The 21325-nt window shown below is 52.8% G+C and overlaps 1 protein-coding gene across 2 annotated transcripts in view; it reads right to left on the bottom strand.

Moving 5' to 3' along the window:
- Positions 1–21325, bottom strand: part of CACNA1S (calcium voltage-gated channel subunit alpha1 S) — a 65353-nt gene that overhangs the window by 31703 nt on the left and 12325 nt on the right. For both annotated transcript variants that reach the window (XM_019431049.2, XM_053909080.1), the window contains exons 3-15: positions 17513–17652; positions 14905–15047; positions 14581–14733; positions 12142–12347; positions 10444–10547; positions 8414–8559; positions 7894–7975; positions 5727–5887; positions 3925–4150; positions 3629–3836; positions 2735–2855; positions 1772–1886; positions 631–724 (exon numbers count right to left, since the gene is read on the bottom strand). In XM_019431049.2, coding sequence (XP_019286594.2) covers positions 631–724; positions 1772–1886; positions 2735–2855; positions 3629–3836; positions 3925–4150; positions 5727–5887; positions 7894–7975; positions 8414–8559; positions 10444–10547; positions 12142–12347; positions 14581–14733; positions 14905–15047; positions 17513–17652 — 1899 coding nt within the window. The remainder of the gene's footprint in view (positions 1–630; positions 725–1771; positions 1887–2734; positions 2856–3628; positions 3837–3924; positions 4151–5726; positions 5888–7893; positions 7976–8413; positions 8560–10443; positions 10548–12141; positions 12348–14580; positions 14734–14904; positions 15048–17512; positions 17653–21325) is intronic.

Raw genomic sequence — 21325 nt, 5'->3', positions numbered from 1 at the left:
AGCAAAAACTGCAGTTTCTGCTTACTGGAGGGTCATTGACTGGAGGGTCAGTGTAGGCTCCGGCTCAGTCCTCCCTACGGCCTGGGGGATAGGTCATGTAGGATCATTCCTTTTTTATGAATGAGAAGCCAAGCCTAGAAAGGTCACACAAGTTGCCAAGACCTCAGACTGTCTGAGCTTGTGCACGGCATCCCCTGTTTAGTTCCCTGGGGCCCAATTCTCCAACCCTTGCACCTCTGCTTCCACCATTTCCAGAAAGTTTGAGCAGAGCCAGGCTGGAACAATCAGGAAGTGATGGGAAGCCAGTCTGGGTCTCTCAATGGAACAGGGGTGTCAAGTCGTGAGGGGGACGCCTTGACTGGGGTGGGAACCCGGGACTCTGAGGAAGTCTGGTTCCCAGAGTGGGGCATCTATGCCTCTCAGTATAAAGGATTCCTTGTGGGAGGGTAGCGATTTACTCTCCCCCCAGTAGAGTGGAGACAGATGTCCTCACCTGGCTGATAACCAGGCAGATAGCCCCTTTCCACATTCCTACCCACCCACCAGCACCCTAAGTCATGGAGGTGAAACCAGAGGACTTGTAGAGTCCCTCCCCATCCTGCCTCTGAAGATACCCCACACGATGCTCACCTTGGCGGTGGTAGGGATGCCTTCACCCTTGGGTTTCTGTTCCAGCTTCTTGGCCATCACTGATTTCTCTTCCTCTGACTTATCTGGAAGACCCCTAAGTTAAAAAGAAAGAAGAAAGAAAGAAAGAAAGAAAGAAAGAAAGAAAGAAAGAAAGAAAGAAAGAAAGAAAGAAAGAAAGAGAGAGAGGAAGGAAGGAAGGAAGGAAGAAAGAAAGAAAGAAAGAAAGAAAGAAAGAAAGAAAGAAAGAAAGAAAGAAAGAAATCCCACAGTGGAAGCCCAACTAGAAAGTTCTCAGGGATCTGCTTAGTCTAATGGCATCCTCAAGGGGATCCCACACCAAGGACTCAGGGGACTCTGTGGAGGATGGAGCAGTGTAGACTGCCAAATGGGAGGGACTATAGCCCTGGGCAAGCCCTTTCCCTGTGATGAAAGGGCATGATGCCCAGCTTGGGGCCATGACTACATACGGCTTGCTGGTCAGCTACGCTCAATGTTCATTGAAGGGTAAATGGGTGAAAAATGGTTTTGTGCCTAGTTCATAAAGAATTCACAGTGTGGGAGCATGATTTGGTTCAAGACGGGGCTCAACTCTTTGGAAGTGTCTGGATTACATTGCTCTCTTTCTCTTCCTATCCTGCCTCTCCCCAGAATATGCATACCATTCCCGCAGGCATGGGCACTGGAGGAAGCAGGACTTTTGTCTAGAACCATTAAGTATGGTTCTCCAACCAGCAGATGGAGAAAGGTGTAAAAGACCTGAGAAGTCAACCACCACTTCACATACAACAAGGCCAGGGGGCAGCAAAGGGAAATGTCTCCCTTCAAGAAGTGCAGGGACTCCGTGGCAGGACTGGTTGAATTTCTAGAACTCTCCACCAGGGCTCCCTGGTCCCAACTGCCTGGCTCTGCCATCATTTCCTGAGGCCTGTCTAGAGACCAACTGCCTCCAATTCTGCGCCCAGGGACACCTCATAGGACTTCAGCGATCCCTATGCACGCTGGTTGCAGAAGCCTGCCCACTGGGGCAGGTGTCACTGTGGCACAGCCTCTGCTCATCGGGCTCCAAGGAGCCACCTGCCCAGAGCTAGGAGGTCACCATCAGGCATGCCAGGTCCCTCCCTTCTGAGGATGCAGCACTCACTTGGACATCTTCCTGCGTTTTCTCTCCTCAGCTTTGGCCTTCTGGGCAGAAGTCAGGCTCTCTGCCTCAGCCAGGTTGTCCACAGCGATGGCCAGGAAGACATTGAGCAGGATATCTGAGGGTGTCCGGCTAAGGAGTCTTGGGTTGTGGATGAAAGGGAAACCTGGGGGGGCCGGAGTCTCACCCTGCCCGTGGGTTGGCACGACAACCCTGCTTCCTTGGTGGGGTGTTGGAGTTCTTCTTGCCAGCTACCCCATGGGATGGCATGGGCCCAAGGACACGGACAAGCATCCCCAGGGGAGCCTGACTGCAGAGGGTGCCCATGATGGGCCTTGAGTACCGTCCATTTCCTGCCCAGGACTGATCCCAGCTCTCTCGGGGGGCTTTGTGGAGCGCCCGTGAGGCGCTGTAACTGAGAGTCGTGTGCTCAGTGCACATAAGCTCAAGGACCACTGGTTCCCTCCCTCCCCGCTACTCATAATATCAAATTCCATGGTGCCGGCACCAGAACCCCGGGCACTGCCGGCTCTGTCTGCCCCGTCCACCTCTCCCTCCCCACTGCCCATCTCATTCTCGGTCTGCCTGCTCCCTGGTTCCTCCCTGCCTGCCTCCGAACCTGTGGAGGAGGCTGCCCACCAACGTCACGGCCCCTCCACCAGACCTGTTCTTGCTCCTGCCTTGTTCCAGGCTCACCAGCCTCTTTGGGATGAAATCCTCCCACCTGTAACCAGTCACCTCTGTGGTCCTTCCCCTTTCCTGGTGGAAGGAATTATCCTACAGCTCGACCTGCACTTGCCATATGCTACGTCCCATCCCCCTGCCCCCTCCATGAGCCTGGGAGCTCCCCTCCAGCCAGAGGGCCCGGTGCCTGGCAAGTGGGTACCCTTGACCCACATTGTAAGCCCCCGCCCGTCCCAACCCCCTCCCTCCGCTCTTTTCTGTGCCCTGCTCCCAACGGGATACAATTGCCACAGACAAAAAGGATGATGAAATAAATGCACACGAGCACCCCAGGGTAGGATGGCCCGCCGTAGGCCATGATCCCGTTGTACATCACAGAATTCCAGTCTTCACCTGTTAGGACCTAGAGGGACAGGGAGCACTGGGGTAGAGGGACGCGGATGGACTTGAGAGTCTTCTGTCGGGACCACACTGCCCAAAAGGCCCCCTCCAACTCTGTCAGTTCCCCTAAACCTTTCCTCTCTTCATTCACGGCCAGGACGAAAGATCCCTGCTCTTCTGGCCTCTCTCCCAGTGGTCGAAAGTGGGCCAAGGAGTTTGGCCGTGGGGTCGCCACATCCCTGTGCTCTGTCCCTAATGCCCAGGCCTACCTGTACTACGCCCACCCATGCCTCCTGGCATTCCAGCCTCCCGAAACAGTGTGAAATGTCAAGTGTCTTCTAAGGCATGACACCGGACCAGCCCTCGGGTGAATGGAAGAAAGAGAGGGTGACGTCATCTTTAAGACCAACTGATTGCCACACGCCGACCTCCCCACTGGTACCAACGAGGTGATGTTCCTCGTGGGTGCTGGCTCCGACACAGGGGAGTGATGTGGGTAGTGCGTGAGAGAGAAAGCAGACCCTGCGACTCCATTCGTTTGGTATCAGTGATCCTACTATGGGCCAGCGCTCTGCTTGGCACCGGGGACACAGGCAAATAGGACAACCTGGGCACAGCTCCTAGCCTCGGGAGGGTGAGGGAGGCTCACAGTAGAGAGAAGACAGGGGGTGAGGGGACCCGCAGAGGGACCTTGAACTCAAACCAGCAGATCGCAGAAGGCTTCCTGGAGGAGGTGATGCCCACGCCGATCCCCAAGGACAAGAAGTGGGATTCAGCTCCTGCCGCACGGCCTACCTGGAAGACGCTGATGAGGGCCTGCGGGAAGTTGTCAAAGTTGCTGCGCCGCACCTCCGTGTCCTCGAAGTCGTACCTGCCCCCGAAGAGCTGCATGCCCAGCAGGGCGAAGATGATGATGAAGAGGAAAAGCAGCAGCAGCAGGGAGGCGATGGAGCGGATGGAGTTGAGCAGGGATGCCACCAGGTTGCTCAGCGACGTCCAGTACCTGAAGGCAGACGGTCACCGGTGGGGACGAGCGGCGCCTCCCCCCGCCCCCGTCCCCCCGGAGGCGCCCCCGCCAGCCCCGCGCTCACTTGGTGATCTTGAAGATCCGCAGGAGGCGGATGCAGCGCAGCACGGAGATGCCCAGGGGCGTCATGGCACCTGACTCCACCAGCAGCAGCTCCAGGACGCCGCTGCACACCACGAAGCAGTCGAAGCGGTTGAAGATGGACATGAAATACTGGCGCAGGCCCAGCCCGCACATCTTCAGCAGCATCTCGACGGCGAAGAGGGCCAGCAGCACGCGGTTGGCAACGTCTGCGGGGTGGGCGGCCAGGCCTCAGCGCCCCTCTTGCCCGCCCCCTGCCGCGGGGACTTTGCCTTGGCCACGCCCCCCACCCGGGACCCCCTCACGCGCTCCCAAAGCACCGTCCCTGTTCTGCTCCCCAACCCCCCCCCCCCCCCCCCCAGACCAGGAGAACCCGGGGAATGTTTGCCCATCGGAGGAACGCCGAGGCAGACGCCCGAGAAGCGCCACCGGTCCGTGTTTTCACAAAACCGATTTCTGTTGCTTTTGATTTCACTCAAGTTAATCGGGCTCTGCCCCACTCTGCTTACCGTACACATCCCTTCTCCTGCGGGAGGAGGGGTCCCCCCACCTTGCCAGAGCCGGCCCGTCCACCTAGGCTTTGCCCCCTGACCCCCACCTGGCGAAACCCACCGTCAACCATCTCTTTTCTCTCCCGTGTGCTTCACTTCTCCTTTCAAGCGGATTCTCCCATCGCCGTTTTAAAAAATGCAGAAGTCTCTCCCATTTCCACCCACCCCACCCCCCAAGCAGCTCCTGCTCTGGCTCTCTCCTCCCTATTACGGCCACACACAGCAAAAGGTTATCTTCTTGGATCTCTTCACCTCTTCACACCCTGCCCTGCCCCGTTGACCCTTTAACTCATACCTAACTGGGTCCACCTGGTCGCTCCACCAACAAACTCTCTCAGGGGCACGACTTTCAGGTCACCAAATCCAATGGGTGTTTTAACCTGCAATTTTCCTGAGCTCCTGGAAGCACGGGGCACGGTTGACCAGCCTGGCTTTTTTCAAATATCCTCTTTCCTTAGCTTCTGTGACACCATATCCTTCTGGATTTCTTCTGCTTCGCCTGCTTCTCCCAAGCCTCCTCTGCAGATGCAATTCTTTACCTAATCACTGAATGCTGACCTTGAGCTCTACATTTAGTATATACCATCCTCTGGTGATCTGGTGATGTCTTCTAAGGCTATAGCTTCTATTGCCACCCCTGCCAGTGACGCCCAGATTTTAATTCTTGCACTCTTAGCTTAGGATCCCTACATCATGTGGGAGATGCCCCAGCATCTCCTCCCCTGTAATCCTTCTCTTGCTATCTTACAGCTGCTTCTACTGTTGCCCTCCCTATATGGACTTGGCATTACTCATTAGCATCTGTCTTCTCCTCTGGCCAAGTAAGTTTCCTGGAAGGCAAGAACGGCATATTGATTCTCTCTGCATCCTGGGTTCTTTCTCTGTGCCTTACCTATGTAGTATGCATGCAATAAATAGTTGGTGAAAGATTGCTCTTTGGGGAGTAGAATTCGAACCCGGATGTTTGCAGTTTCAGATTGCCGGTAATCCTCATGTCGGTGTCTGAAATTGTAATAATTTAACCAGACACCCGGGTGCGTGGTTGGAGGCTTTCCAGTGAGCTGCTGTTACTGCCCCCGGTAATGCCAGGAGGAAAAATACTACCAGCCTATAATTTCCAGAAAACAATGTCAATATCTGCTTGACGTCTTCTGCAAAACCTGAGGTGCTACCGGCTGGCTTTGGCCGTCGGCCACATCTGTCCCTTTCCTGGCTTCACTCTGTTCTGTCTCACCTTGCAAATGGGTCAACCAGAGAGGCTGGTTGTGGTGCTCTGAGGCGATAGACAGGGTGTTGAGGGCAACGACCAGGATCACCAGCCAATAGAAGACTCTGGACTTGATCACATCGTGGCACTTCCAGCGAAAGATGCGGTTCCACTGCCTCCAGTGGCGGCTGGGAGAGGAGAAAGAGGAGGACGGAGTCAAAGAGCTGCTTTACTCCAAGCTCCCTCCTTCCTGCGGTTGCTTTGGGCCAGACCGCAGCCCTACTTAGCCTGATCGCCCACTCTCTGGCCACATGGGAGACGCTCAGGGCAAGAACTGCAGAGCCAGACTGATTTAAAATCTTGCCTCTTACTAGCGAAGCTCTTCCTCTTTTCAAAGGAGAATAATAACGATGCCAGCCTCAGAGGGGATTAGAGATTATGCGAGTACAATGCTTAGTTGGCACTGTGCCCAGTATCCTATGGGGGCTCCACATACTTTAATTTTAGTTAGAGCACACTGGGAGGCCTCACTTTGCTCATTATAAAAGCAAATTCTGTAACAGATGAATCATATCTGGTGTTGGTGAGGGTGTGGAAAGGGCACTGTCACAGCCACTGCAACCGCCTTGGAGAACCATTTGGCAACGCCGACCAAGGTTTTAAAATCTACATACTCTTCGACCCAGCAATTCCATTTCTAGGAATCGGCCCAGCAGAAATGTTCATACTTAGGTACAACTGTTCCTGTGGCGCGTTTGTGTTGTCAAAAATTGCAAAGGTTAAATATCTTATGGTATATTCATACCGTGAAATACTTCACATCCAAAGACATACCAAATGAAGGTGTGTGGACCATCAAGCCACAAAGACACAGAGGAAACTTAATTGCCCATCACTAAGTGAAAGAAGCCAGTCTGAAAGTCCTACGTACTGTACGATTCTAACTATGTGACATTCTGGAAAAGGCAGAGCTATGGAGACAGTAAAAAGATCAGTGGTTAGTGGCTGGGGTGGGGGGGCGGGGGCGGTGGGGGAAGGATGAGCAGTCAGAGTACAGACGATTTTTAGGGCAGTGAAGATACCGTGTATGATTTTATAATGATGGATGGGTCCCTGTCATTTCATATTTGCCCAAGCCCACGGGATGAAGGCACGGCACCAAGAGTGAGCCCTAGCGTAAACCAGGTGCATCAGGTGTAACAACTGTCCCATTCTGGTGGGGGCTGGTGATGAGTGAGCTGTGCCCGTGTGGTGGCGGGGGGATATGAGACAACTCTGTGCCTTCTGCTCAATTTGCCGTGAACCTTAAAAAAATTAAAGTCTTAAAAACACCAAGATGGGTGTGTATGTATGAGGCTGCCCTAAATAGATGATTTTAAGTTAAAAGTGTTCATAGATGCTATGTGTATCATATTCATTTATTTATCAAATATTTGGCAGTATGTAGTCTATGTTGGGCACTGTTCTGGGTTCTGTTGGGACGGTAGTTAACGTAAAGACCCCTGTCATGTAAAAAGGCAAGCAAAACAAAAAACCTGGCATGTGTGTGTGTGTGTGTGTGTGTGTGTGTGCGTGCGTGTGTGTGTGTGTGTGTGTGTGCGTGTAAGAGAGATAAAAGCATAGCAAAGGTCTTAGAGGGATAGCCATCTGTTACCATGGTTACCTCTTTGCAGGGCAGTGGGACCTTCATCTTTTCTTTGATGTATTTCTCTACCATTGGGCTTTCAAAATCACGGTTATGTATGGATTTGTAAAAGGAAGCAGCCAACCAAACAAATACAGCTTCCTCTTGAGACAAAGGCACTTGAGCCTGGAGTGTCCCCCTGTCTCCAGACCCCTGGCCGGCCAGCCTCCTGCCTGCAAAGCTCTCCATGCCACCTCTTTGCAACGCACACCTTCCCTCTTCCCGAGCAGAGGTTTCCAGAACTAATTAGCCCACCGACTCGACTCTCATCAGAGGGCAGCAGCCAAATCCTCTCCTTGCCTCCTGGCAGGCTCCCAGTCCCTTCCCTGTGTGCTGTAGAAGCAGGTGATCTGCTGAGTGCCCTCTGATGGCGCTGAGGGATGGGGCATGTGACTCTAAAGCTAGTAAGTGGGTTCTAACAGTACATGGGGAACAGCACATGGGTTCTAACTCCATGTCTCGGGGAGTTCTGAGTCTGGGAAGACCCTGGTGTGAAGGGCAGATACTTACACAAACTGGATGATTTTGTTCAAGCCCTCGATTTCATACAGGCTCTCTGTGTCGGAGCCTCCTTCATCCAGAGACAGCTTCCCTGGGAACAAGAGAGAAAAGCTGGGCCAGTTTTTGGGGCCCCTCCGGGCTGGACACACCTAGGCCAGGCACACCTGGAAAAGGGGCCATTGGCTGGAGGCACCTGTGACCACAGGCCCTAGTGGGCCTGGATGGCTCTGCGTTTTCCCGAGCTGCCCGAGGAAGAGCCCACACTTGCAGGGGAGGGGCGGCTGTGGGCAGGCAGCATGGCACTCTGGACTTCAGGAGGAGCCCCGGGCTCACCCGGATGCCATCATTTCGAGCCGTAAGGCTTAAGGTGGGTCACTCACCCTCTAAGGGCCTGAGTTTTCTCACCTGCAAAATGGCAACAGTCTACCTGCCGGAAGGGCGACATGACGCAGTGCCGTCTCTGGGAGCCGACCGCGAGGGGCCGCTCAGGGGTGGGGAGGGCATGCTGACTATGCCTTTGGGCCCGAACCTTCTCTCAAGTCCTCAACGTCCATGACCTCGCCCTGCGTGATCCAGCTCATGTAGCCCCGGAGGTCCTCTTCCAGCTGCTGCTTCTCCCGGAGCTTTTGGAAGGTTCCCCTGGACTTGGCCTTCTCCCGCTCCTTAGTGAATTCCCTGAAGGAACAGAGAGATGGGGAAGGGCGGAGAAAAAAGAGAGGGTGTGGAGAAGGATTGGGCTTCCCAAGGACAGAGAGAGCACATTTGGGGCTGGATGCGCCCCTGTCTTCGGGCCCAGGGTGTCGCCTGGGGTCCAGGTGCCCTTCCAGGTGACAGAGGGGCAGCTCCTCTCGTGCCCCCTCGCCATCCACACCCTCAGGAGCACCTTGGAGTGCCCAGCCTGCCTTTCTCATTGCCTTCTTCTCATCTCGTCTGGTATTTTACCCTCCCTCGTCTTGGGGTTGCCTTGGACACTAGGGGTTAATGACATGACCATTTCCCTAACAGAATCAGCCACGGATCCTCAAATTTTCCAGGCTTCCCTGACCCTTGAAGCTACCTTAGGAATTTAGTTCTGCTTACAGACCTAAGGTCTGGAGGAAATGCCCCTGAGTCTAGAAGAAACCAGGTGGCCACACTGGAAGGAAAGGACCGGAGGGTCAACGAGGGATCTTCAGACCAGCAGAGGCAACCCACTAAGCAGGGTGGAGAGAGAGGGAGGAGAGAGGGAGACGCAGGCACAGTCATTGGCTTGTCACATCAGCGCCTCAGCCCTCAGCACCGTCCCCAGGGACAGGGCCCGGGCAGGGGGGCTCTGACCCTTTCCTGCTGTGGATCCTTTGGTAGTCCCAGGAAAACTGAGGCTACCTCCTCAGGATAATGTTGCAAAATGCACAAAATAAAACCATCTCATTACAAAGGAGTCGATTGCATCGCAATATACTTACGGACATATAAAGAAATTGTGATAAGTACGTATATGCTTCTTTGTGAGCTCATTCCCTAGCAAAGCCGAGTTGCGGATCTAACAGCTGTCATAGTTTCAAAGTAGTAATGTGTGTTGTGTGGGTTCTATTGGGACAAGTCACAGGGAGCGCTAAATACCACTGTGGCGCACTGTCTCCATGCCTAGTGAAAGGAGACGCTAGATTTCAATCAGAGCTAGCAGAAAAGGAAGACAAGTTTTTCTCATTCAAGTTCACAGACCCCCTGAGTTCTTTCTACAGAGTGCTTGGAGGGAAGCTTCTGGGGTGGGGTGATGGCCATGGGGAAGGGGGCTGATGGCCACTTCTAGATTCTCCACTGTGGCTGCCTTGGAGCCGTCGCAGAGAGAACAGCTCTCATTAATAATGACCATTAGTACTTAGTGCTCATTATGTGCTGGACTCTGCTCTAAGGACTTTCTACGTATTAACTCATTTAATGCTCCCAGCACCCCTATGGGATTATTCCCGTTTGACAGATGAGGCACAGAGAGGTTAGGTGATGAGGCAAAGGTCACACAGCCACCAAGCAGTAGTGTAAAGATTTAAACTTGGACAGTCTAGCCCCAGTCTGTGTGCCTCACTGAAGGCCCCACAGACTCCTAACATGAAGCATCAGCTCCTGCACATCCAGGGGCAGGAGGCTGGGATCTCGGGGGCTTCACCCAGAGGGAGTGCGGGTGTAGAGGGACAGAAGAAGAAAGGATGCGAGAAGGCTTGGGGAGAAGGGAGAAAAATTAAAAATCGAGGGGCTCCTACCTGCATCTTCTACACCTCCCTTGCTAACTCGGGAGTGTGCTTTTGGCAAAAGGGGAGCCAGGGATAAGCGGAGGTTCTAATCCACATCTCCCTGCCCTGCTTCTCCCTTTCCTCCTCCTCCTCCTCCTCCTCCTCCTCCTCCTCCTCCTCCTCCTCCCACACCTCTTCCTCCTTTACTGCCTGCTCTCTTTCTCCCTCTTGCTCTTTTCCTGCTCTCCCCATCCCACCCCCAAACTCTCTGCCCCTTCTCCCTTCCACCCTCCATCCTTCTCTTCTCCTTTTCTTCCCTCTCCCCGCAGCTGCTTGTGAACTTCCTTACCCGCTCAGGACACCCAGCACCAGGTTGAGAATGAAGAAGGATCCCAGCAGAATGAGGGTGACAAAATAGATCCAGGGCCACTCGTTCCCGATGGCATCATTGACCTGGTCCAGACAAAAGTATGAGTCCCATACACTGACCTGAGAGGGCTTAGGTCCCCTTCTGGACTCAATGCTCCATCTGACCCTGGGGACAAGGAGAGAGGCCATCTGGGCCCAGTGAGAGGACTGCCCTTGCCCAAAGATCTAGGACCTGGAATTAGAAGGATATCTCAAAAGTAGCCTTGCTGGCTGTCCACTTGGCCAGACAAGTCCGACACATTTCTTCCCCCAACCATTCACCTCCCTGGCTCGACTCTTTCGTTTACTTTTTTTAATTGTTTTTGAGTGTTTATTTATTTTTGTAAGAGAAAGAGAGAGACAGTGTGAGCAGGGGAGGAGCAGAGAGAAAGGGAGACACAGAATCTGAATCAGGCTTCAGGCTCCCAGCTGTCAGCACAGAGCCCGATGCAGGGCTCGAACTCACAAATCGTGAGATCATGACCAAAGCTGAAGTCAGATGCTTAACCATCGGAGCCACCCAGGCACCCCTGGGCTCAACTCTCTCATATACTCTCTCTCCAGTTGGTTTTCTTACAGCCAAGATTTTTCAAAGTAGAAGAAACACTAAAAAGTCTTGGCGTGAGCTTGGCCAGCTCCTTCATAAACAAGCTCTGTGACCCTAGACAAGTCACCTAACATCTCTGAGCATTATCCCATCTGTCCATGGGGATAATGATATACGCTTGCCCCTCACAGACCCGTAATAGAGGTGAAATAACACGTGACAGTCCTTTGAAATGTTTGATAACTCGCTCCCAAAATATGAGCTTACGAGAACTACCCATACTAATCCTTTATGTTTGCAAAGCATCTGACTGTTTGACAATCTTTTCCTCAACAGGCAGTATCACGTTGTGGTTAAGCGTTCTAGGATCAGAGCCCGAGGGATTAGAGTTTGCTCACCAGCTCCATAACTGTGGGCAAGTTACTGGACCTCCTTGAGCCTCAGTTTCCTCATCTGTAAAGTGGGACCCATGCCTTCCATTGTTGGAAGATTAATTAAGAAACGCAACCTAGCTCCTGGTAACACCAAATAAATAATATACTCCAACAAGAAAACTTATATAGCATTGACCACATTACTGTTGTAATTCAGTTAATCTTCCTGGTAGTAACCATCAGAACTACCCTATGATGTAGGCAGTATTTTTATTTTATAGACAAGGAAACTCATATCTAAAAATATTTATATGGGAAAGCAGTCTTGCCCTGGGGCAAAAAAAAAAAAAAAAAAAAAGACTCAGAGGGTCCTTTATCCCTCAAGAAATCTGAGATTCTAGGTCACGGGAATGAGTCGCTCACAGCCAGGCTTAGGGAAAAGTTAGAAGTTGAGACCAGAACCCATGGAGCTCCTGGTTTCCATTCGTCTCCCACCTCTTAGGTTCTGCGCAGACAGGTTGTACCTTGGGGATTGTCCAAAGCATGGTGGGACACACACCTGGGGACAGGAAGGGGGCCATGCACCCCGTGTAGGTTTCCCAGGGAGGGGTGAGAAGCAGCCGCCGACACTGGAGTCAGTGACTGTCGAGCCCCTCCCCCTCCCCGACGAGCCTGCGGATGAAGGGAGAAGGTTCTGCAGGCACAGGGCCAGACCCACCCAGTAGAGGACATCGGTCCACCCCTCCATGGTGATGCACTGGTACACGGTGAGCATGGAGAAGCCAAAGTTGTCAAAGTGCGTGATGCCGTGGTTGGGCCCCGGCCAGCCGCCCCGACACTCGCTGCCGTTGATGGTGCACGGGCGTCCCGAGCCCGTCCTGGCGCAGGGTGAGGGCTTCTCGTTCTCTACCGTGGCCACGATATCTGGGGGCGGAAGGCAGCATGAGCATCAGATGAGAGGAGCAGGTGGACAGGAATGAGAGAAGGTAGTTTGCAATCATTGAGCAATAGGTCTAAAACACACTCAGCTGAAAACACAAAGGACTGCGCCCCCTGGAGCATATGGCGATGGAGGAGGAGGGCTGCTTGGGGCGGGGGGCCCAGCCGTGGATGTCTACAGGCAGCAGCGGTCATATCTGAGGCCCCAGGGCCTCATCAGAGGGCCCGCTTCGAGGATTACTTTCCTATGAGGACGTAACCTACGTAGCAGGTGTAATGTGAATGTCAGGTATATCCACAGAGCTTTAAAACGGGAGGCAGCTATCCCACTGGGGCGGAGGTGAGGGGCGAGGTCACACGTGTTCTGACTCAAGAGTTCCTTCTGGGAGATGACGTGGAGATACCCCAATGGTACTGAGATGAGCTGCACAAGACACGACGCTTCAGGGGTGCGGGTCTACAGGCATTCCCAGCAGTCCCCGCTGTGTCCCTGGATGGCGCTCTTATTATCTCTAAAATCCTTCAGTTTGGATTCCATCCTGGATCCCTTCTTATCGGGGGATGTTTTAGTCCTCTATTGTGTTCAGAGATTAAATTAGCTCATCAGAGCTGGAATGCCCTCCCTTACCCGTATTTACCATGTTGCCTCCATCTTCTGGAGAAGGGAGAGGAGAACATCAATAGTTCTGGGCTCTGAGTGGGTCCCTGACCCCTCAAGGCAAGGCGTGCCCATCCCAGAAAGGTTTTTGAGCACGGCTGGCCAGCACTGGTCAAGAACGCATGAGAACACGGGATGAGACCACCAAATTTGGTCTGAAGGTTGTGATAGAAAGTCTCCTCCTCTCTGTCTGGATAAGGCGTTATCATAGGACATAGACTGTTACAGGAACAGGACGAGGCTTAACTAGGAGGGGACTAGGAATGAAACCACTGAAAGCTCTATGAGAGCTCACTGTTTTGGGTTGGGCTTGGACCTTGCGTTGCCCGTCCCCTCGTCAGTGGGCCTGGGGAAGTAAGGCATCTCCCAAGACACTGCAGGTATTGTAGTCTTGGCCATCCTGGGTTACTCTGGTGAGTTAGGTTCTGGGCTTTCGGTGGGAGGGGTTCTCCTAACAGAAGTCACCTCTTCCTCATGCCATCACCAATTCCTGTCAACCCTGGTAGAATCAACCCTCCAACTGAGACAGATCGATACCTGCCATCTGGGCAGCAATGAGTCTCAGAGTGCAGTGTTCAGGGCCCCCACTCGGTCACAATTATTTTTATAATAATGCCAAGACATTATTTCATCTCCCGATCCTTCAACAAACGCAGGGTGGAGTTTTCTAGAGACTGCATGACGTGTGATTTCACAACAGACTGAGCACAGAAGTAGCTGTGGGTACCCAGCAGATTCTATTAAGCCAGGCATTAAAGAGATTTAGACAGAAAGTAAGACAGTACCATTCTTGCGTTAAATGTTTTGGGTTTGAGAAAATACAGTAATTTTTTAATAAAATAAATTATTTATGTTCATAATGGCCTTATTAGTGTCCTTTTAAAATGAATTAATAAGTTAATATTGTGACATTGTTTTCTCAGTTTTCGTACCTAATGCCATAAACATCAATGAATAAAATCCATACCAACAAAAGCTCTTTGGGGTCCTTAATAATTTTTAAGAGTGCCAAGAGTCCTGAGGCAAACAGTTTGAGAACTACTGGCTTAGAAGGCTGGGGTCAGGCTCGGCTGGGCCTCAAGACGTATTATCTCTGAGAACCCTACAAATAACCCTTCGGCTCCTGGGTGCTTTCTTGAGATCCCCTTTCAAACAGTGCTCTGTGGGTCCCGGTTCTGAGGGCCTGTTCAGACTAAAGCTAAAATGACGGCTGTAAAGAAAAGTACAAGTGGAAATTCGGGCTTGTCCTGACCTGCAGCTCAAGCCACAGCAGGCTCAGAAAGCCCAAAAATACCACATTTGTTTATTTGGGGTGGGAGTGCTCCATTCAGAGCAAGCTGTGGCCTGGGCCCCTGTCCACTTGCCTCGATCACTGACCCTGGCAGACCTGTGCTTCCTTCAAGGGAGACTTTGTCCAAGAGAGAACCATTCCTCAGGTCAACAGGTGTGGGAAACAATGGCCTTCTCCACGGCTGAGGTGGCTGTCCCTTTTGAGTTGTCTTAGGACCACGGCCACCACCACCACCACCCTGACCCCGCCCCAGCGCCCTGGGAGCTCACCTGTCCCAATGAAGTAGCAGGTCTTGTGCATTTTGCCCTTGAAGAGCTCCAGCCCGATGATGGCATAGATGATGACCATAAAGAGGACGAGCAGGGCGATGTGGAACAGGGGAAGCATGGCCTTGAAGATGGAGTTGAGGACCACCTGCAGGCCTGCAGAGGGCGAGCAGGGAGGAGAAAGCAGGAGTCACTTCCCCTCTTGGTTTCCTGGCCCTCCCACTCTCTATGTCCTGGGAAGCCTCTGGGTTGGAAGGGGACCCAGAACTGGGCCGGGGAACGGGTTGGGGGAGGAGAAAGGGCATCTGCAGGAGCACCGGCACGCACTCGGCACCCCCGACACAAGCCGGAGGGGTCTGAGCACACGGAAGGCTCTCAGGGCCTTGACGTCCAGGCCAGCCCCTTTGCTGCTCATCGGGGCGGTGTTGCTTTGGATGACGTTAACCTGTTCCAGAATCACGGTGAAAACCCTAGAGGGGAGAAGAGGGAGAGAAGAGGGCCCAGTGGTCAGACAAGCGACTGGTCCAGTGGTCCGGGACCCTGTGTCTCATCTGTGCTCAAGGGGCCCGTGGACAGGCCTAGGGGACAGGAAGCAAGTCTCATCAGTCACTAACTCGGGTTTGGTCATGCCGGTCTGGAAAATTTTATTAGAAGATTCTGAGGCCAAGTTCAGACTCTGCACAAAGAGGATTGGATCCATCTGAGATGTCCAATCTGGGCACCGAAGGGGGGTGTTGAGGGACACGTGCCACAGGCACTCACAGGCCGTGGCCTGGGAGCTGAGTGTACCCCGTGGGGGGGCTGAAGGTCACCAGTGGCGCTGCACTCAGTGGGGACCCAGAGGAGAAAGCCCAGAGCTGTGTCTCCCTGTGCAGCACTTTCTGACAATGCCCTCTTATTTCCTTTCCTGCTCATTTGCCCCTCCTCTTAATTCACTCGAATTCCCATTATCCTCTGAAGACCATCTCAAACCCTTCTTTATGAATCCTGCCTTTGACAAGGAACCCCTAGGACAAGTCGCTGAATCCAACAATGGTGCGCTGTGTGCTATTGTTTTCCCACACTCTATTATTCTGTCATCATTTGTCTTGGCCTCCCCCCCAGGCTGGTTCATCAAGAGTAGAGGCCGATTCACAGAATTCTGCCTTCCCAGTGTGCCTAAAGCCGCATGGGATACTTAGTAAATCATCAACATCATGTTTATTGAGTCGAGGGGCAGCCTAGTGGTTAAATACCAGGTTCTGGAGCCAAGATTGCCTTGGTGCGAATCCTGGCACAGCCACTGGCTAGCTATGCGACCTCGGGCAAGTTGCTTGACCTCTCTGAGCCTTAGCCTCCTTAAGTGGAAAAAATGAGATTGTTGAAAAAGCTAAATGAGATGTTACATGTAAAACACATAGTAAGTGCTTGATAAATGCTGCTGTTGTAATTAGGGGGTGGTTATTAAAAGTTATATTATGGACTGAATTGTGTACCCCTCAAATTCAGATGTTGAAGCCCCAACCCTCAGTACCCCAGACAGTGGCTGTATTTGGAGACAGGGCCTTTTTACTTTATTTTTTAAATTTTTTAACATTTATTTATTTTTGAGAGACAGAGCACAAGCAGGGAAGGGGCAAAGAGAAAGGGAGACACAGAATTTGAAGTAGGCTCCAGGCTCTGGGCTGTCAGCACAAAGCCCGACTCAGGGCTTGAACCCACAAACCCATGAGATCATGACCTGAGCCGAAGTCAGATGCTTAACTGGCTGAGCCACTCAGGTGCCCTGACAAGGCCTCTTAAAAAAATTTTTTTTAAATGTTTATTATTGAGAGGCAGAGAGAGACAGAGCATGAGCAGGGGAGGGGCAGAGAGAGGAGGAGACACAGAATCCCAAACAGGCTCCAGGCTCTGAGCTGTTAGCACAGAGCCCAACGTGGGGCTCGAACCCACAAGCCACAAGATCACGACCTGAGGTGAAGTTGGGTGCTTAACCGACTGAGCCACCCAGGTGCCCCTGACAAGTTCTTTTTAAAGAGTTAAGTTAAGGGGCGCCTGGGTGGCTCGGTCGGTTAAGCGTCCGACTTCGGCTCAGGTCATGATCTCACGGTCTGTGAGTTCGGGCCCCGCGTCGGGCTCTGTGCTGACAGCTCAGAGCCTGGAGCCTGTTTCAGATTCTGTGTCTCCCTCTCTCTGCCCCTCCCCTGTTCATGCTCTGTCTCTCTCTGTCTCAAAAATAAATAAACGTTAAAAAAAAAAAAAATTAAAAAAAAAAAAAAGAGTTAAGTGAAGCTGTTAGGGTCAACCCTAATCCAATCTGGCTGGTGTCGTTAGAAGAGGAGGAAATTCGGACACACAAAGAGGCACCCGGGTGTCCACAGAGGAAGGACCACGTGGTCGCAGGGAGGAGGTGGCCACCCACAATCCCAGGAGAGAGGCTGCAGGAGAAACCAAACCTGGGAACACCTTGACCTTGGCTTTCCAGCCCCCAGAGCTGCGAGGAAATGAGTTTCTGTTGTTTAAGCCCCCCAGTCTGTGGGATTTGGTTATGGTCTCCCCGGGCAGACAAATACAGGTTTCTAAATATCCATCTCTGTGAGCCCAAATAACAGGTTCCCCATATACCCCATATAGGTCCAGGGAATAAAGGCGGAGACATTTATAAATGTCCAGAAACTGCTGGCCATTGAAACCACACCCATCATTTCCCATTTTGTGTGAGGTGAAAAGAAGAAAGGAGCCCGTGGTGCCTCGCTGGGGGAGGGGCGGGACCTGCCAGGGCAGTGTGTCACTGTCAACAAGCAGGGGCCAGCCCCTAACAGAGGCTGCTCCATGGCAGGGCTTGCATGGTGCTGGGGGCCCCGCCTGCCTCTGGGATGCTGGTGGCGGCGGTGGGCACAGCGTCCTCAGAGAGCCCCTCTGACCTCAAACCCCACTCCCCACATGTGGGCCTCACCCCAGGAAGACGATGATGAAGTCTAGCACATTCCAGCCGCTGCGCAGGTAGGCATCCTGGTGGAACAGGAAGCCATAGGCAATGATCTTCATGGCGGCTTCGATTGAGAAGACGATGAGGAAGAAATACTCCAGTTTCTCCTGTGGAGGCAAACAGTCACACCACTCCTCTGTGTATTCCGGGTGTGCCCTTGATCCTCCCTTTCTCTTCTCCCCCAGGCACACTGTTCCTCAGATGTGCCTGCCCCAGGACATTTGCACTGGCTGTTCCCTCCGCCTGGAATTCCCACCCCCCACCGCCACCCCCACATCACCACCACACATCCCCACATTGCCAGCTCCCTCCCTTCCTACAGGTCTTTACTCAAAAGTCATCCCTCACCCAGGCCTTCCCTGGCCCCACAAGTACAACTGGAGTGACCTCTGACTTTTTCTGTTCCTCTTCTCTGCTTTAGTTTATCTTCTTAGCACTTATCCCTAGCTAAAAATACCATATATATTTTTATCTTGTTCATTTTCTTTCTCACCCACTTGAATGTAAACTCCATGAAGTATGTGGATTTTTGTTCATTTCTTTTATGACTCTACTTCCGTGGCCTAGAATTGGATGAATAAATGAATGGTCTGGGCAGCCCCCAAAATGAAGGTCCCCAGGTGGTTTCTGGTTTGGGCATCTTTCTTCTCGCGCCGTCCTGAGGACCGACAGTGGGGCATGACTGCAGAGAGGGGGTGCATTTCTCAGGGCCCCAGATGGCCCTCTGTGGCTGGTCGGGGTCTCACCTTTAACCCGTCTTTCTGTAACCTCCCCCTGCTCCTCCTACCAGCCCACCCACACCAGCTGCCTTCGGGGAGCCCTCTGGAGCCCACAAACAGGATGATTCAGGGGGAGGGGAATCGGGCACACCGTGTCTGGAGGAGGGCCCGCAGGTACCAGGTGGGGGGGGAGGTGGGGGTTTCAGCTCAGCCTCTGCCCTGCAGGAGGCCTTGCTGACCCTTCCACGTTCTGGCCCTGCAGCCCGATGCTCTGATTCTCTCACTTACCCCGTCCTGGACCCAGTCACCCTTCCCCCACCTCTGGGCCCAGGAGAGCTATTTCTAACTGAGAAGGCAGCATCCCCTGTGCCAGGACTCCAGGCTCAAACTGCTCTCCTTGCAGCCATCTGAACCCTGGTTGGTGGCTTCCAAGAGCCCTGCACCCCACCCCACCCCCACCAACCTCCCCGGACAAGCCCAGTCTCCCGAGAGGGTGTCTCGCCCAGCCTGCAGGCAGGACGGAGCTACGGCACTACACAACTCCGGGAGGGGTTGACTGCCCTCTGGAGCTGACCGACGAGGGGGTCTGTGCCCCAACCAGCGCCCTCCCTTACCATTAGTCACCAACACCCCCAGGAAAGCCCTCCCCCCGGCCAGGGCCTCTCCATCAGCACACTCCGGAGGCATAACTCAGATTATGAATTCATAATATGAATGCTTTATTCTGGATGGAGCCAGATCAGGAAACGGGCCACCCCATTAATGATTTGGAAGAGAATTTATTTTTACTTCCAAGTAGTAGCTGTGGGAAGCAAGGGAAGAGGTTGCCAAATGGCCCGTTGACATGGATGCGGTCCGAGAAACCTCCCAGCTCGTCATTCAGAGAACATTCCCGAGAGCATAGTTTTCCCTTCTATATGGAGGGGGAAACTGAGGCACATATGGACTGAGACTACTTTCCTTAACCTCACCCCTAGTTCCTCCCACCAGTTGTAATCCCAAAGCTTGCTTTTTCTTCCAGATAATGTACGGTTAAAATGCAAAACATACCATTCTACTAATGGGCCTATTTACAGGGATTGTGCCTAACTGAAGGTGAAACGGGAATCGTGGGGCACCTGGCTCCATGGGGAGATGCACAGGGCAGTCGGGGCACCTCCCCGCTGAGGTGGAGTGGGGGGCAGCCATGGAGGGCCTCCTTGGAATGGGCTGGGTGCTTTCGTTCCCGGGCAGGGCCGGCTTCCGGGGAGTCAGGCTCACCGGTAAGGGAAAAGCATAGGGAGGAGAGTGAAGTCAAGTCAGCATTTAAAGTTTTAAGTTGCTGCAACCCTAGGGGCAAGACAGTTGAAGTGGGAGTGAGTGGAGGGAAAACAGGGCCCAAAATAGTTGTGGTGCTCAGAGGCTGGGCGGTCAGCCACGTCCACGGGAGCGCTGCCCACACCTGCCACTGCCTGTCCTACGGCCACCAGACCCTGAGTGAGCTTGTCGAGGCCCGTAGGCCTCAGATGGGGTCACTCAGGTTCCACAGCCTGTTGGCTCCCAGGCCCAGCTCTCCCCACCACACTCCCCTGACCCGATCGCAGAGCACCTGGAACTCTACGGATCTGCCATAGGAGCCCCGTGTGTGCACGTAACACGGGCCCTCGTCCAAGAGGACACGGGAGCAGGATATGTCCCTTCCTGAGTTTTGGGACAGTGTTGTCAATGCCACATTGGGTTGCCCCATGGCCCCTCCAGCCTGGGCTCAGTCTTTGACAGAGGAACAAGGGACATCCATTCCACAGATATTTATTCAATGTTGGACTGGAGGCAGCAGGCAAGACCCTGCTGTCTCTCCCCAAGATCGAAGTTATCAACTTTCCCCCAAACATCCCAGTTCCCCTCAGCACCCCCTTCAGAGGCTGCCATCAGCAGGTGGGAGGCAGTAGGTGTGTGGCATAAAGGTTCCCATCAGCTCTGTTTCTTTGGACAAGTTCCTGACCTCTGTGACCCTCCGTTTCTTCATTTGTAAAGCTGAGATAACGACCACTACCTACCTGAAAGAGTCAGTCTGAGGAATAAATGGCCTCCTGTAGGGAAGTGCCCACAACTTCCTGGCACATTCCAAATGCTCAGAAAGCCACAGCTTTTCTTATTAGATGCCTGGGCCCAGTTGTGAGGGTCTGATTTCTGCTTGCACCGTGTTCTACCAGTTTCCACAGAGCAGTTGTCTCAGGTCACTTCTGCGGGTAGCTCACCAGGAAGGACTTGGCTCTGTCCTACCTTCAATTCAACATGCTTACAACTGATCTCCTCTTACTCCTGAACTTGCTCCCTTCCTCGTTTGTCCCTGTCTCAGTCAATGACACCGAGTGGCTCAAGCTAGGAATCCAGGGTCTTTCCTGGCTCTTCCCATCACTCTTCCCTGGGCCGAGGGGCCTTGACTCTGTTCCCTGCTGTGTCACCTGCGTCTAGAACAGTGCCCGCCACACCAGTGTTTGTGATCAAAGGAATGAGCCAGTGTCCTTACCGCGCTGCTTCTCAACGTACAGACTGGAGGCTGGTGCTGTCCATAAACCGTTGCTATCAGTCTGAGACACGTATAGGCAGTGAGAATAAGCATTTGGAAATTGTTGCAGCAATTTGCCACAACTTCCGAGCACATGGGTGGACCATAGCCTCAGGTGGGGCTTGATGAGTCTCAGAGGGCACAGCTGTGACGTGATCCCATGAAGTAGGACCACCTACCAGTCCGCAATGGATCACAAATTGAAAGAAGCGACAAGCTGATTTTTTTCCCCACGTAGTTGTCTCCGAGCCTCTGCTCTGGAGCACATCGTACTTCCTGACACATGGCAAGTGCCCAAGAAATGTTTGTTGAATGAATTAAAAAAGCAGTCAACAATCATCATCTCTCCTACGACGTAATTTAAAGGGAGGTTGTGATATTGCATTTATAACATGAAATGTATATTTCTTCTTCAAGGTCTTTGGCACAGAGCTCCTAAAACATTTGGAATTTCTTAAGCGATGAGAGTTGACAAAGATGTCTTTGTTATGTTAACGGAGTAACGACTTGAGG

Source organism: Panthera pardus, unplaced genomic scaffold (assembly GCF_024362965.1).
Source record: "Panthera pardus isolate Hobbes unplaced genomic scaffold, ASM2436296v1 HiC_scaffold_21, whole genome shotgun sequence".
NCBI lineage: Eukaryota > Metazoa > Chordata > Mammalia > Carnivora > Felidae > Panthera > Panthera pardus.
The sequence above is the reverse complement of the archived record's forward strand: the minus strand, read 5'-3'. Positions and strand labels throughout refer to the sequence as shown.